This window comes from Hypomesus transpacificus, chromosome 3 (assembly GCF_021917145.1).
Source record: "Hypomesus transpacificus isolate Combined female chromosome 3, fHypTra1, whole genome shotgun sequence".
Taxonomy (NCBI): domain Eukaryota; kingdom Metazoa; phylum Chordata; class Actinopteri; order Osmeriformes; family Osmeridae; genus Hypomesus; species Hypomesus transpacificus.
The window spans coordinates 7,576,864-7,589,772 of NC_061062.1; the positions used below are offsets into that span (position 1 = coordinate 7,576,864).

General features: G+C 41.8%; 1 protein-coding gene across 2 annotated transcripts in view; it reads right to left on the reverse strand.

Moving 5' to 3' along the window:
- LOC124484597 (peroxidasin) overlaps positions 1–12,909 on the reverse strand; it is a 42,649-nt gene that overhangs the window by 18,057 nt on the left and 11,683 nt on the right. Inside the window, exons 3-9 of one of the 2 annotated variants that reach the window (XM_047045583.1) lie at positions 12,107–12,178; positions 9,474–9,545; positions 6,820–6,891; positions 5,151–5,222; positions 3,976–4,145; positions 1,320–1,437; positions 834–1,003 (exon numbers count right to left, since the gene is read on the reverse strand). In XM_047045583.1, coding sequence (XP_046901539.1) covers positions 834–1,003; positions 1,320–1,437; positions 3,976–4,145; positions 5,151–5,222; positions 6,820–6,891; positions 9,474–9,545; positions 12,107–12,178 — 746 coding nt within the window. The remainder of the gene's footprint in view (positions 1–833; positions 1,004–1,319; positions 1,438–3,975; positions 4,146–5,150; positions 5,223–6,819; positions 6,892–9,473; positions 9,546–12,106; positions 12,179–12,909) is intronic. The other variant, XM_047045592.1, reaches the window with a different exon arrangement.

The following is a 12,909-nucleotide window of genomic DNA, read 5'->3' on the forward strand; positions in this document are numbered from 1 at the left end:
CGCTCTCTTTCTTTCTCACACAGATACGCATACACAAACACCCACAGGAAATGCACATTTGCTCCGAGAGAAATTGTGGTCCACTGCTGGATCTCTGTCACCCACGCAACAACCTCGGGGTCACCTGGAGATAGCCATGCTCATCTCCCCCAGCGACACAATACAGTAACTAAGGGATGAGTGGGTGTGTGTCTGTTTCAAGGGGGTTACACTTTCATCATTGAACACAGCAGGCTTTGCTGACTGCTCTGTGGGAAAAAAACGGTTATTTGCCCTTTGACCTCTGGAATGACCGCACTGACATTAGGCATTATAACACCAACTCTGAACTATGCAACTTGCTCTGCTGCTTCAAACACTGAGGACAATGGAATGGCCTACACATGTGGAAATTCAGCCCCTATTTGTACACCATTGCTTTGGAATGACCAGGAAGGGTACAGTGCACCTGTTGAATTACTTAGAGCCTTGAGTTTTTTTCCTTCTCTGGAGCCCACCTGAATGTGTAATCACGGGCAGTACACTTACACAAAGCGTGTACTCATTTGGAGTACAGTTGAAAAGTCTGAGGTGGAAAAGTATTTTGTCAAACAAACTATTCAATTACACCAGGAGCAGAGGTGTGACTCTTATATGTATCTCTTCTATCATATATCAATGACAAGGAAGTATAGGAAAGTAATTGAGATGCGTTTGCCTCACAGAAGTAGCACATACACGACTGCTCCGGCGGCGAGGGAGGAGACACTTCAAACGCCCGAGCATTTTGTCAAGTGACTGCGTCTTTTCTCAGATCCCGGTTCCCTGGTGGTTAAAGTGTCCCGGCTACTTACAGGGGGCTCCGAAGTAGCGCAAGGTGACCTGCGAGGTCTTCACCTCCCCAGCCACGTTCTTGGCCATGCACTGGTACACGCCCTGGTCCGTCTCCCTGGTGTCCTGGATCATCAAGGTGCCGTCCTCCAGCAGGTTCAGACGAGAGTCGTCGCGCATGTTCAGAGCATTGCTGGAGGTGGGGGGTCACGTTAGATCCGAAGGGGTCACAGACATACAAGTCGTTTTGTCCATGTGGGCAGGGGATCTGATTTTAGACATCACCATCTACTAAAAACATTACGGTGATGACAAAGTTGGTGGAATTTGCTCGGTTTAGCATGACTGAAACAAAACCTTGTTTATGATATTACAGTTCAGAATAGCTACTGTTACTACTATTATTTTGCACTGCACGGACTTTTAAGGACTTTTGACAGAACATGGCACCAGTCATCCGTGGGTGAAGGAGTTTCCGAGAGGGTAGTGGGAAGAGCGGGGTGTCTTACTTGTTCCTGAGCCAGATGATCTGAGGTTTGGGGTTCCCCTCGGCCCTGCAGGTAAAGTACACAGTGTTCCCTGAGGTCACGTCTACGTCTTGGGGTTCTGATGTGATTCTGGGCACCTCTGATGGAGAGGGGGGAGAGGAGGTTGAAGACAGTAAGTTGGACAGCAGGAGGCAGGTAGATTAGGAGAGGAAATGGGTCAAGGGGGTAGAGAAAAAGGAGGAGGAGGAGAAGGGAGCACATGTTTGTATGTTAAATACAGAATGTGTGGAACGGGAGTGTGCTTGTCTGTGTGTGTGTGTGTGAGTGTATCAGATCCCAGGTTGGCTGTTTCATAAAACACAAAGGATTGGCTGTCTTGACAGGTCAATAATGTATGGGCATCCCGCCCAACACACACACACAAACACACAAACACACACATGCACATACTCCCTCTCACAGCCTGTTCTCACAAACAGTCGATAGGGTATCTAGGGAGGCTGAAAACATCCATTTGGTCATAACATTTCATTACACCTGGTCGTAACTTTTTTCATCCTTTCCCTCTTCAAACTAGGAAATACTAAGACATAACAAAACATCACCTAAAACAGAACGCTTGACAGTGATACGGATACCCCAGTGACATCACAACAAAACGACCTCAAGTACACAGAGTACAGCGCGAAGGCCGGCAAAGTAGGTTCAGCACCACCACAAGCATGTGCGTCATGCTCCCGCGCGTGTCCTCAGGGACCCTCAAATAAAACTAGAGGCAGAAGGATGACATATGGAGAAGCACTAGTCCCTCCAGACTGACCCCTTACACACTCAAACACACTCACCCACACACCCACACACACAAGAGGCCAATCGTGGGGGGTTTCCCAGCTAGAACAGAAGGGCACTCCAGACCATATCAATCTCAATGGAGGAAACTGTTGTTCTACTTCAAGTGTAAACCAGCTCCCCTGCTTGCACTAGAGTGTCAGTGGGAGTGAGCTGCAGGCCTCTGTGTCAGTAAAGGAGATGACCTTTCTGCCACGAGCAGACCTTGACCTATAAATCACCATTATAGGTCAAGTACTCCTGGGTATGTGCGTGCGCAAACACACATATGTCTTCATGTGTCAGGAACATTGAATAAGGCCCCAGTGAGAATTTGCTTCACATTATTGTTTTCTCTTTCTCCTCTTCCCTCAGAAACAAACCATGATATTCAGAAAAAAACTTGGATATGCCCTCTGTACCCTATGAGCTCCCATCACACCAAGCAAAAGTGGCCCGAATCAAACATTTTGTTCATATGAAACTCAGATCAATTTCTTTCATAACAGTGTGAACCGCACAAATCACAAGGAATCTTTCAATTCTAATTTGGGCCATTTTCGTGTGTGGTCCTAAATCCGAAACAGGTCAGATTTTTTGCAATGCAATCTCAGTCTAAACAGACCAATCAGAATCTATGGTCAATCTAGATCAACATCCGTCACAGTTCTGCACTGGACGGAGTCGCTCGGTGAATACAAACATGGAAGTAAATTCCTTGTATATATACAAGGAATACCAAAGTAGATTTTAGAAGTATTTGGGGTTTCTGTACAAGGACCTTGCTCATAATCACCACCATCATGTCACCACATTAACACAGGCACACTATCATTGGTCTGACTTGACTCCAAACATGACAACCCTGGGCCGGGCTTCTCCATAAGGACTTTCCATAAGAAAGGGAAAGGCTGCTTATGGGTTGCCAGAGTGGAGAGGCAGGGAGGTGGCACTTCATCTAGGAAGGGGGTCAGTGTGTTTTGACAGCTGTGCGGCCTGCTAAACATTGTTCTCCCTCACCCCCTTCCCCCAACTTACAGGCCAAAGGGGGAAAAGAAAAAAGCGGAAAGGAGAGGGAGGGGAGTGATAGGGTTCCGCCACGCAGTAAAGCAGACATCCTCCTATTTTCCTGTGCCTGCAAATGCAGACGTGCTGAGGTGGAGGCTTACGATGAAGTCAAGACTGTCAAAGGCGCTCCCAAGGCCTGTGTGGCCAAGGTTCACACAAAGTGCTCTACCCGATGGCCTGAACGTCCCGATGATGGCATCCACAGAGGTGGAGCTGGGAAAGTGAATGGGACCCATGTTTTTTGCATTTACATGATCGAGAAAACAACTGGGAAGGAATGCTTAGCTTTTTGGGTACCATGGAACTTCGGTTTGCATAATGCCAGAGGGATCATCCATGCTCGCCGTCCACCCACGCTTCATAGTCCTAGCCAATAAGGGAGACAGACACTTAATCTATCGTTGTGCGCTGCCCCTTGAAAGACACCACCCGGGGGAGCCACCGCGGCGTCCCGAAAGCCCTGTTCTTGACATCAGATTCGCACACCTCAACAGCACACTCCTGTTCATCACTCACTCTCTTGAGCCCCCCTTCCAGGGTCCCTGGGTAGTGTCGTTTTATGGAAAAGATGCCGACATGTTACCCAGCTATGGGGTCAGCTGCTGGGGCACTCCTGGTGGAACACACTGGCAGTGGGTATGAGTGTGTGTTTGTGTCTGTCGAGTTATTGGTCGATAAAACTGCTCCTGGGTCCAAACTGAATGAGGTGTGGTGAGGATGTGGCTTTGAGTCAGAAGGTTTGGAGTCCGAGTTAGTGAACTTAGTTGAAGTGTCGGCGTACCACAGTTGAGCTCCTCAGCGGTGAGCGTGGCCACAGATCGTCCCTGCAGTCTGCTGGGGTAGTCACAGGTGGCGGCGGCCTGGGCATTGCCTGACTCAGCGTACTGTTTCAGCAGGTCAGCCAGCCACAGTAGCTCACAGTCACAGTTCAGTGTGTTAGAGTCCAGACGCCTGTTCACACACACACACACCGAGAAATAACACAAGGGAAAGAGAGAGGACCAGTGAGAATGTGTCTCGTGTGAGTTGTCATTTTGTGTGTGTTATGCACCTGCCGTCTTGCGAAATGTGTGAGCTCACTTGTCATTGCATATTTCACTGTATACATCACAATCAACAGCTGTTAGACAGATCATACGATAGTCAATTGCAACACAATTCAATATTCCCAGGTTATCCAAGACCTTACATTACACTGGGGAGCTAGCAATGGTGTCACGGAGATGGAAGACCTCTGGCAACTTCCCCAATGTAGACTTAAGTAGACCTGACTCAGTGTAAACATCAGTACAACACACACTCCCACTCTACATCCAGAGCACCACACCTGGCAATGGAGACGATCAGTCAACTACCCTGGGATGTGTTTTGGAGTTTAAACGTGAAAAGGAGAAGAGGGGGTTGGGGGGTGCATTTAGCAGTGCATAAGTCACCAGTTTGTTGAAGTTTAGACTTCATGGAACTGAACTTGTGACTTCTAATGTATTTTTAATGTGAACTGAGACCAGCTCTGGGAGAATTGTGTCCTATATGTGCCCATTATTGGTTCTTCAACAAACACAAGAAATATGTTGAAATCCAGACTATTATTTTCCCTTTTCATTCAACATTAATTCCTATTGATGGTCTTGTTCAGCCTATTGTAGTTAATCCATTGTGTCCTGGCAGTCATTCTGATGACAGCCTGGACGTTGCTGTCTTTGAATGAAATATGAGGAAAGTGAAAGGGGAGGGCCCAGACTAATTATCGTGATTTACTTTTTGTCAGACGGACAGAAAGGCTGTGCCCCAGTCTCCTGTCTTGTAGTAGTTATCTAACTTCAGCAAGACCTTCCATCTCACACACACATTCATAATGCCACCCTTCTCCATGGTGTACACATTTGCGTTTTTCAGTGTTGGGGGTATGCTGTGATAAATAGTTCAATAGTTCAATAGGATCAACACTGTACTTACAGTCTTTTCATGGACTGCAGATGGGAGAAAGTTCCCAGAACAAGATGGGTTATTCTGTTGTTGTGCAAAAACCTGTGGTTTGAGGAAAGAGCAATGGAAAGATAAATAGATAGAGAGAGAGAGAGAGAGAGAGAGAGAGAGAGAGAGAGAGAGAGAGAGAGAGAGAGAGAGAGATTTTAAGCATTCACTGTTTACTGACCACAATCAATCAACATTCCCTATTACTGTAAACACACTGCCTGCTGAAGAAGAGAAGCAGGTTCATGAGATCTGAATACTATCAGTATGTACTATAACAGTGTGGAACATTCCTAAGTAGATAGCTCATTGGAAGAACATTTGCCTGCTCATCAACAGATTCCAGGGTCAAATCTCCCGAGTACATACGTAGCTTTGAATAAAAGTGTATTCTTAATGAAAACATTTTATACGAGTTAAATGCATGTATTTACAAAGAAACACATGATTTGGGTTTAATGAGGTTAAAGATATGGATTGAACCATCCATGCCAAGTTTCATTTTACGTTAAAATAATGTGTACAGAATTTACTGCAGATACAGCAGTACAGAACAGCAGTACAGAGCAGATTATTATGCTTCATGTATCTAGAGGAAATCCTAGTATCACAACCTTTTATAATATTTTATTAGTGATAAAGATTATAATTGGTAAACCAGACTCGCCTAATGACCGCAAAAAATGAAGAAAACCTTTGAATTATTTAGATGAAAACAGCTTGTGTTATGTTAAGATACAAAATAAGTTAACGTACTTCAGCAATCACCATACAAATTGAGTTTGATGTGGATATATAAATACCATATAGTATACTGTATATATATATAAATCTCAAAGGGAGTTATTGATATATTTTCCAGGCTCATTCCTAGCCCATCTAATCCTTGTTATGAGAAGTTTGATAAGCAGAGGTTTCCATGGCATGCTGCTCTGTTGTTATGGAAACCTCCCTTTAACAAACTTATAATAACAAGCATTTGACACCCTTACATCTGGAGTGCTGAGTGTGATTGAAGAAACAATTTGTCCCCTGGGCTAAGTGCAGTGACAGACAGGTTTAACCCCAGGGGAAATCACAAATGGTGCTGATGGGTATTTTTAAAAGCACTTTTTCAGAGGAAAAGTATTGGCAATTGATCAAGGTGGAAATGTCAATACTTTTTACAGAATTCTTGAGGAATTCTCCTAAGGCACTCATCAACCATAAGACAAGAGAACTACAATGCCCAGGGAAAGTCAAAGTTACAGACACAACACAATGGCCAACAGGACAAAGTTTGAGCTGTCCTCATACCAATCCGGTTAATATTTACCCAAGATGGACAGAAAACAACTGTCCCAAGGAAATTCCCTGTCCTAATATCATAAGCTTTTCTCAGCATTGGAAGGTCATTTGAAGGTCTGCCCAACATTGTGGTAAACACATTAAGGGCCTATTGGTCAGGGGACAGTCAAATTCCTTTACAAGAACATCATTCCCTCATTGCTTTTAAGCATGGTTCATGGAATTTGTCTGTAGGAAACAGGGAGCACTGTGTCCTCTGAAATGAACTATGCTAGATCAAGTGTTTCAGGTCAATAAATTAACAAATTACTGTAAATTATATGTAGCAGGTGTTTTGTCTAAATGCATCAGTCTGTGAACTTACAGGCGTTCAAGCTTTGGTAGGTGGGTGAAGGATTCAGGCTCTAGGGACTCTATGTTGTTGAAATGCAGGTAGCTGGAAAAGAGAAGAGCATTGACACAGCACAGTAGAATGGATTAGGGTAATCATCCAAAACTCATTAGGCACAAACGTACAAGCCTCAGTAAATAACTTTGTTGTTTTCTTTTGCTGATGATGATGAAGAAAATGATGTGTTTCCGAAGTCCTTAAAAATATATACGATTATATGATTCAGCAGTCTATGGAACATTAGCACATCTTTTACAGGGAATAAATCAAGCCATAAATCAAGCATAAAGAAATCTGAAGTTCATGCTTCTTAACAGACAGAATATCTTATCCAAGGTAAAAGTATATGGTCCAAAGCTAAGCCCATTGGCAAAAATGCACAGATGAATAATGAAATGCTAGCATGATTTATGTTCAAGTACCAGTGAGCTGTCAAAGCATAACATTGAAGTTAAAGCAATAAATAAAGGTAAGAAAATGAAATCCAATGACACAGTCACTGTAAGGTACAGTTTTGTTTAAACAGAGCAACAAGCAACAGTCAAAAGCAAGCCAAAACAAATGTTGCCACTTGAGTGAGAAAAGTGGGCACAGCCTGTCTACGATATGGTCTTGTGCCCTCACATGAAAAAGAATATTCATTTACAAATAGGTGCCATTTGTAAGCAACTGTCTTCATTATCTGTGCCTTGTGACATCCAATTAAACTTGTTTCCAAAAAAAAAACAGGTTATGAATATTTTCTTCAAGGCATTAAACGCAAAAAGATAAGAAGATATCACCGGAACAAATGTTACTGTAGGCAGCCACGTTTACTGCCAAGGAAAATGAGAAAAAAAGATATATTGAGAGAGAAAGAGAGGGAGAAAGCAGACCAACAAGAGAGAGAGGGGGAATAATTTATGACCAAATGGAAAACAAAATTTAATGACAATTTCAAATAAAAAAGTACTTTCAAAAGGAAAGATGTGTACCCAAGTCTTATTTTAAAATCCAAATATGTGTTCTCTAGCACAGAGTATCTGGTCAAGTTTTACGTGAGACTTGAAATACATTTGCCAAGATTCCACTTATATAAAATATTCCACTTGAATATTTTGCCAGAAGATATTGAGTGACATCAAATTGGCAGCCAGACAGAACATTTTCTTTTTTCTTATTGGTTGTGGGTTTAAGGTAACACATTGGTAAATAGCCCAATAAAGTGAACCCAGTTCTGGCACAGAACTTGTCACCCGCATATAAAATATTTAATTTCAATTTAAACTCTGAACAGCTGCAAGGCAAAGTGTCTTAGACTTTGATTTGGTTGGATTTTATTTATATAGAGCAGTCCTTTAAGAATATGAGAATAAATATATTTACTACACGGTGAATTCTTAACTTGTTGATGGGGAGACTTCATGGCAGACCATATTGGTTTGGTTAAAACCATAATGGGTTGATATAGGACAATTTAATTGGGTTTAACAGTTCTTGCACAAGAGCTGTATCTAATGTCAGGACAACTGCTGTTACATCATAGTGAGCTAAGCTTTTATGGAAGGAGTAGAGATTCCCAAGACAGAAGTCATTGCACAATGGAAACCTAACGGGCCAGATGGCTTTCAAACCTCCAAATTAAATATGAATCGGTGTCTTAAATGTTTACATATAAATGTATGCCATATATATTTATTCTTTAATCAAAAGGAACATATGTAATATACAAAGATCTAAAATAATTTTGGGGAAAAAAAGTTTTGGTAAAATGGGTTTAAATGTAAGATCATGCACATTTATACAAAACGTTATCAAGCAGTTATTATGTTGAAACTTTATCTTATAGCTAGAAGTAGTAGACAGGAAAATACACAATTCTCTGGACAAAAAACTGCCAATATTTATAAATAGGCACAGAGTTCCTGCGCAATACAAACTAGCGGCACTTATTGCGATGCACAGGACAGAGGACTCACAAACTACATTCAAGCATAAAGGAAGGTCTCCCTTCAAAGGCACAGTTCAGCCATGCTGCACGACAAAAGCTGTAGCTACAGCATTACATGAGAACAAAAGATGAGGCATGAAGTGAAATATGACTTCCATTGGGGCAGAGTGAAGATCAGGCCTTAGCTGGGGGCGAGGGGATTGGTGCATATCTGTCACCAAGACATGCTGCTCATGCAGGGCTGGGGGTTCAGGGGGGTCCGCGCAACACACAACAGTGGGTGCACACAACATGCATGATGCTGATGTGAAAGGGGGTATAGGAGCTTGTGTGTGTGTTTGTGTTTTTGCATGTGTGTGTGTGTCAAAGAAGGGTATGGTCCCAGTCTAACTGAGATAACCATTAAGACTGATGTAGTAATCATGACGACATTGTAAGGCACACATAGACCATTCAAGGATCATTTCTAAGCCAATTTGATTCCACACGGGATTGTAAGAGGGTTTGACACATCACACATGACATGCCACCCTTTACTCTTCACTACTTCTTTCATAGTGATTTATGAAGTGTCTATGCAGGCCTTACTCGACTAACACTTAAACTGTGTCTCTTAATTAAGAGTGGACATGTTTCTTGTTCTTGTGGGGGGAGGAAGAGGAGGGAGAGGAGGACGAGGAAAAGGTTGGTAACTTACAGTTGTTCTAGAGAGACAAGTCCCTTAAATGCTTGTCTGTCAATTGATTGGATTTCATTCTTGTACAAATAGCTGAAAGGAGAAATAATCAGTATTATTAGTATAACACAAACACATGAGATCAACGTCTCCTCCGATGGTCACAGAGAAAGAATGCCTGAATTCAGCAGCTGATATATATTCCCATACAATCAAGAACAATTTCAATGACAGAATCAATGTAAGGTATTATAACACTTAAAAAGTTTATTTACCTCACACCAAATGCAAAATATGTATCTGTATGGCGTGTCATTTTCTCATTACAATAGGTAATAAGAACTGAGACACAATATGCAAAACATAGCCCCAAACTTTTTTTCAAAACGAGTTTTGTGTTATGCCTCCTAAAATAATAATGGCTCATGGCTATAATTCCTTCCATCTGTCTTTGTTCTCTTCGTGAACTTAATGAGAGACATGGATGGACCCTCTGTGGATGTATAGAAAATAAACATCTCCTTCCACTCGCTTTTTCATCAACAAGCTCTCAATGAAATCATGTGTGTGTTGGGCTATCATATTTCACTCTGGGTGATGAGCAGAGAAGTTGTTGCTGAAGACCAAAGAATGCATTGAACTCTCTTTCACATCGTCGCTGACTGACACGCTGCCATTAACTGTGATTGAAACATCTTTCAAACGATGCTCAAGGGAAATCTGCTTTATAATCTAGTTATACTTTATACAGCTCTCACAAAACATAACTTTTTTGTTAACTTCAATCATAGAAATATGTAGAAAAGCTGATGTAATCAAATAGAGCCTAAATATGAACTAATTATTCGTGACAATTAAAGTGTCAGTTAAAATTCCACTATATGACCCAGATGAGTTTCAAGGTAAGTTGACTTGCAGAGGCTTTGAGGCTAATTGTGAAAAAGAGCACCGCAGATATATGAGTCATATGGTACTGTGTATGTGTGTGTGTGCATCTATAAGTGCTGTGCAACATCCTGCGTGAGAAAAGGGATTCGAAAGCCATGGGGTCGACTCTCAAGGGGAAGAGGACTGAAGGGCTCTGCTTCAATAACCTGAAATTCCCCAAGTGGCCTCCTACATGGTCGAACAGTGAGAACTAAACTGACTGCTAATTTCCCTTTCAATGTTCACATGAAGAATATAGGAGACTGAAAGGTTTTACTTCACAACTTTACTAACATTCTTGAACCCAAACCAACCTTGACCTTTATGATACAATGAAATCTTCTAACTATGCAATCAGCTTTGATGCTGGCCCATTTAATGCTGGCCCATACGTAGCATGCACAGTAAGAAGTCATTTCACTGCAAATTAAAATGACTATCCAATGATATTTAGCCACATAAAAGCAAATGAATCTAGATAAGAAGTAAGTACAGTGCTTACTTTAGATAGACAGAATGAACACATTTCTCATAACTGGACCTTATGACCGCAAAATGACCTCTTTAAGGGGGGCAGTAAAGACTTCCACCTGGCTTTACAGACAGTACATGAAATACCTCAAGGAGTGGGCTTTAATGGGGTCTGAAGAGGGGTTTCCTCAGAAGAGGTGGTGTCCTCAGATTAACTGTGCTTTAAAAAAGAGTGGGGCCTTTTAATTAAAATAGCCCCTGAACGGACGTGGGAGTCACCCATGCTCCCAATTACAACATGCAGTCGGGATAGAATGTGTGTGTGGTGTGGGTTGTGTGCCTGTGCAAGAGAGATTGACATATCCTCTCTTTGCCTAAACGTTTCTCCCAAATGTGAAGCCTATACTGTAATTGACAAGACAGTGTCAAAATCATGACTTGTCTGAGATGTTTGCTAAGTCTAAACAGCGATGGATTATGTCATGGGATCTTTCTATGCCAGATATTGTAGGTCGTCTCAACAAATCTCCTTTTGGCATTGAGGAACTAAAATACACAATAGAACACACAAGAGTCCTGTAGGATAGGTATCCTATGATATACTACAGTACTATCTAAATGATCATACATAACAGTCCATCCTTCAGAAACAAACCCAAAAGTTTATCAAGAATGAAAGACGGTTCAACCATGTGATAATGCCTTTAAGATAAGGTCATTTATACTGGGGGCCTGCTTCTTTGGTCCAGTGATAAAGTTATTGATGGAGAATTTGTGGGTGGGTTCCTATGGAGGAAGACGAGATGGAGCCCAGAGAGCAGATGTTGTATGTTTTGCTCCCACCACAATTGAGGGCCAGTAGTTTATAGTGGGATGACGAACAAAGAGAGGAACTATGCCATAGCCAGCCCCAGGCTATGGTACACTATCCTCATGTCTACCTCTGTTCTCTACAGATCCTTTGAGTCACCTCGCTCAGACAGACAAATACAGAGGATTAGACAATCTGTAAAGATCAACTTTTTACCTTTACCACTGTAAAACTGTTCGTCTGACAAAGAAGTCTAGCAACATCCAGTTTCAGCCATTGCCAAAGCCAGAAAGTGATTTTTCTAGCAGTATAGTCAGACATATTTTAACATACTTTGTATTATTAGCTGAATTAGCACTAAAACTCCACCATCAACCATCTGGTCAAAATGGCAATCATATTATTTTAATAGCGGACAACAACCTTAACTTAAAGGCCAACTTACAGATATTTGAGGTTTTCCAGGTCTTCAAAGGCACCTCTAGGGATCCTTCTGATGTGATTATTGTTAAGGAGGCTGTTGGGTAATGAAAACAAGCATTAGTAAAAGTCTTTAAGTGTGGTATTGTACCTACAAATCTGTAGACCTATACAAACCAGTATTGAAGATATAGTGTTATGGCAAAATGAAATTCACCCAAAGCTAGAGAAAGTCTAGAGAGCACTATAGACACTAAAGACACAATGCTGGTCAACAATAGAAACTTTCAAGAAAGTTTTGATGTTTGGCACAGCCTTACTCAAAGAGCATCTGTTTCCATTCCCACACTGTGGCACAATTTGTTCAGCATTTCTGATGGCTGACAGCATCATGGGATAGGATGTGTATTGTGTTCAAACTTCTTTGGGCTTTGAGTAGCCACAACTCTTGGATGGTGTTGTCCCTGCTTGGTTAGTCAATATTCAACCAATTGATTTCAGTTGAACACTTCACTAACCCAATAGTTTTGATTTTGAGATCTGGGTTTCTAAAAAGTAAGAGGAGGAACACCATCCATTTGGCATGTTTAATGTTTGCTTTAAAGGTTACAGCTAAGCAGTTTGGCAGACTGGATAGGGAAAGCTAGACATCTATTTCAGTTTGAGACACTAATATTGGAGTTGACTCCGTTGTTTAAGAGACCATTAGGCTTTGGAATGTCATTGTTCAGTCTGTGTGAAAGTTTAAACCACAGATATTCACAAACAGCCTACTGGCTGTCTGATAAGACCAAAGACATGCTTCGACCCAGAAGAAAGTTTTCCAGT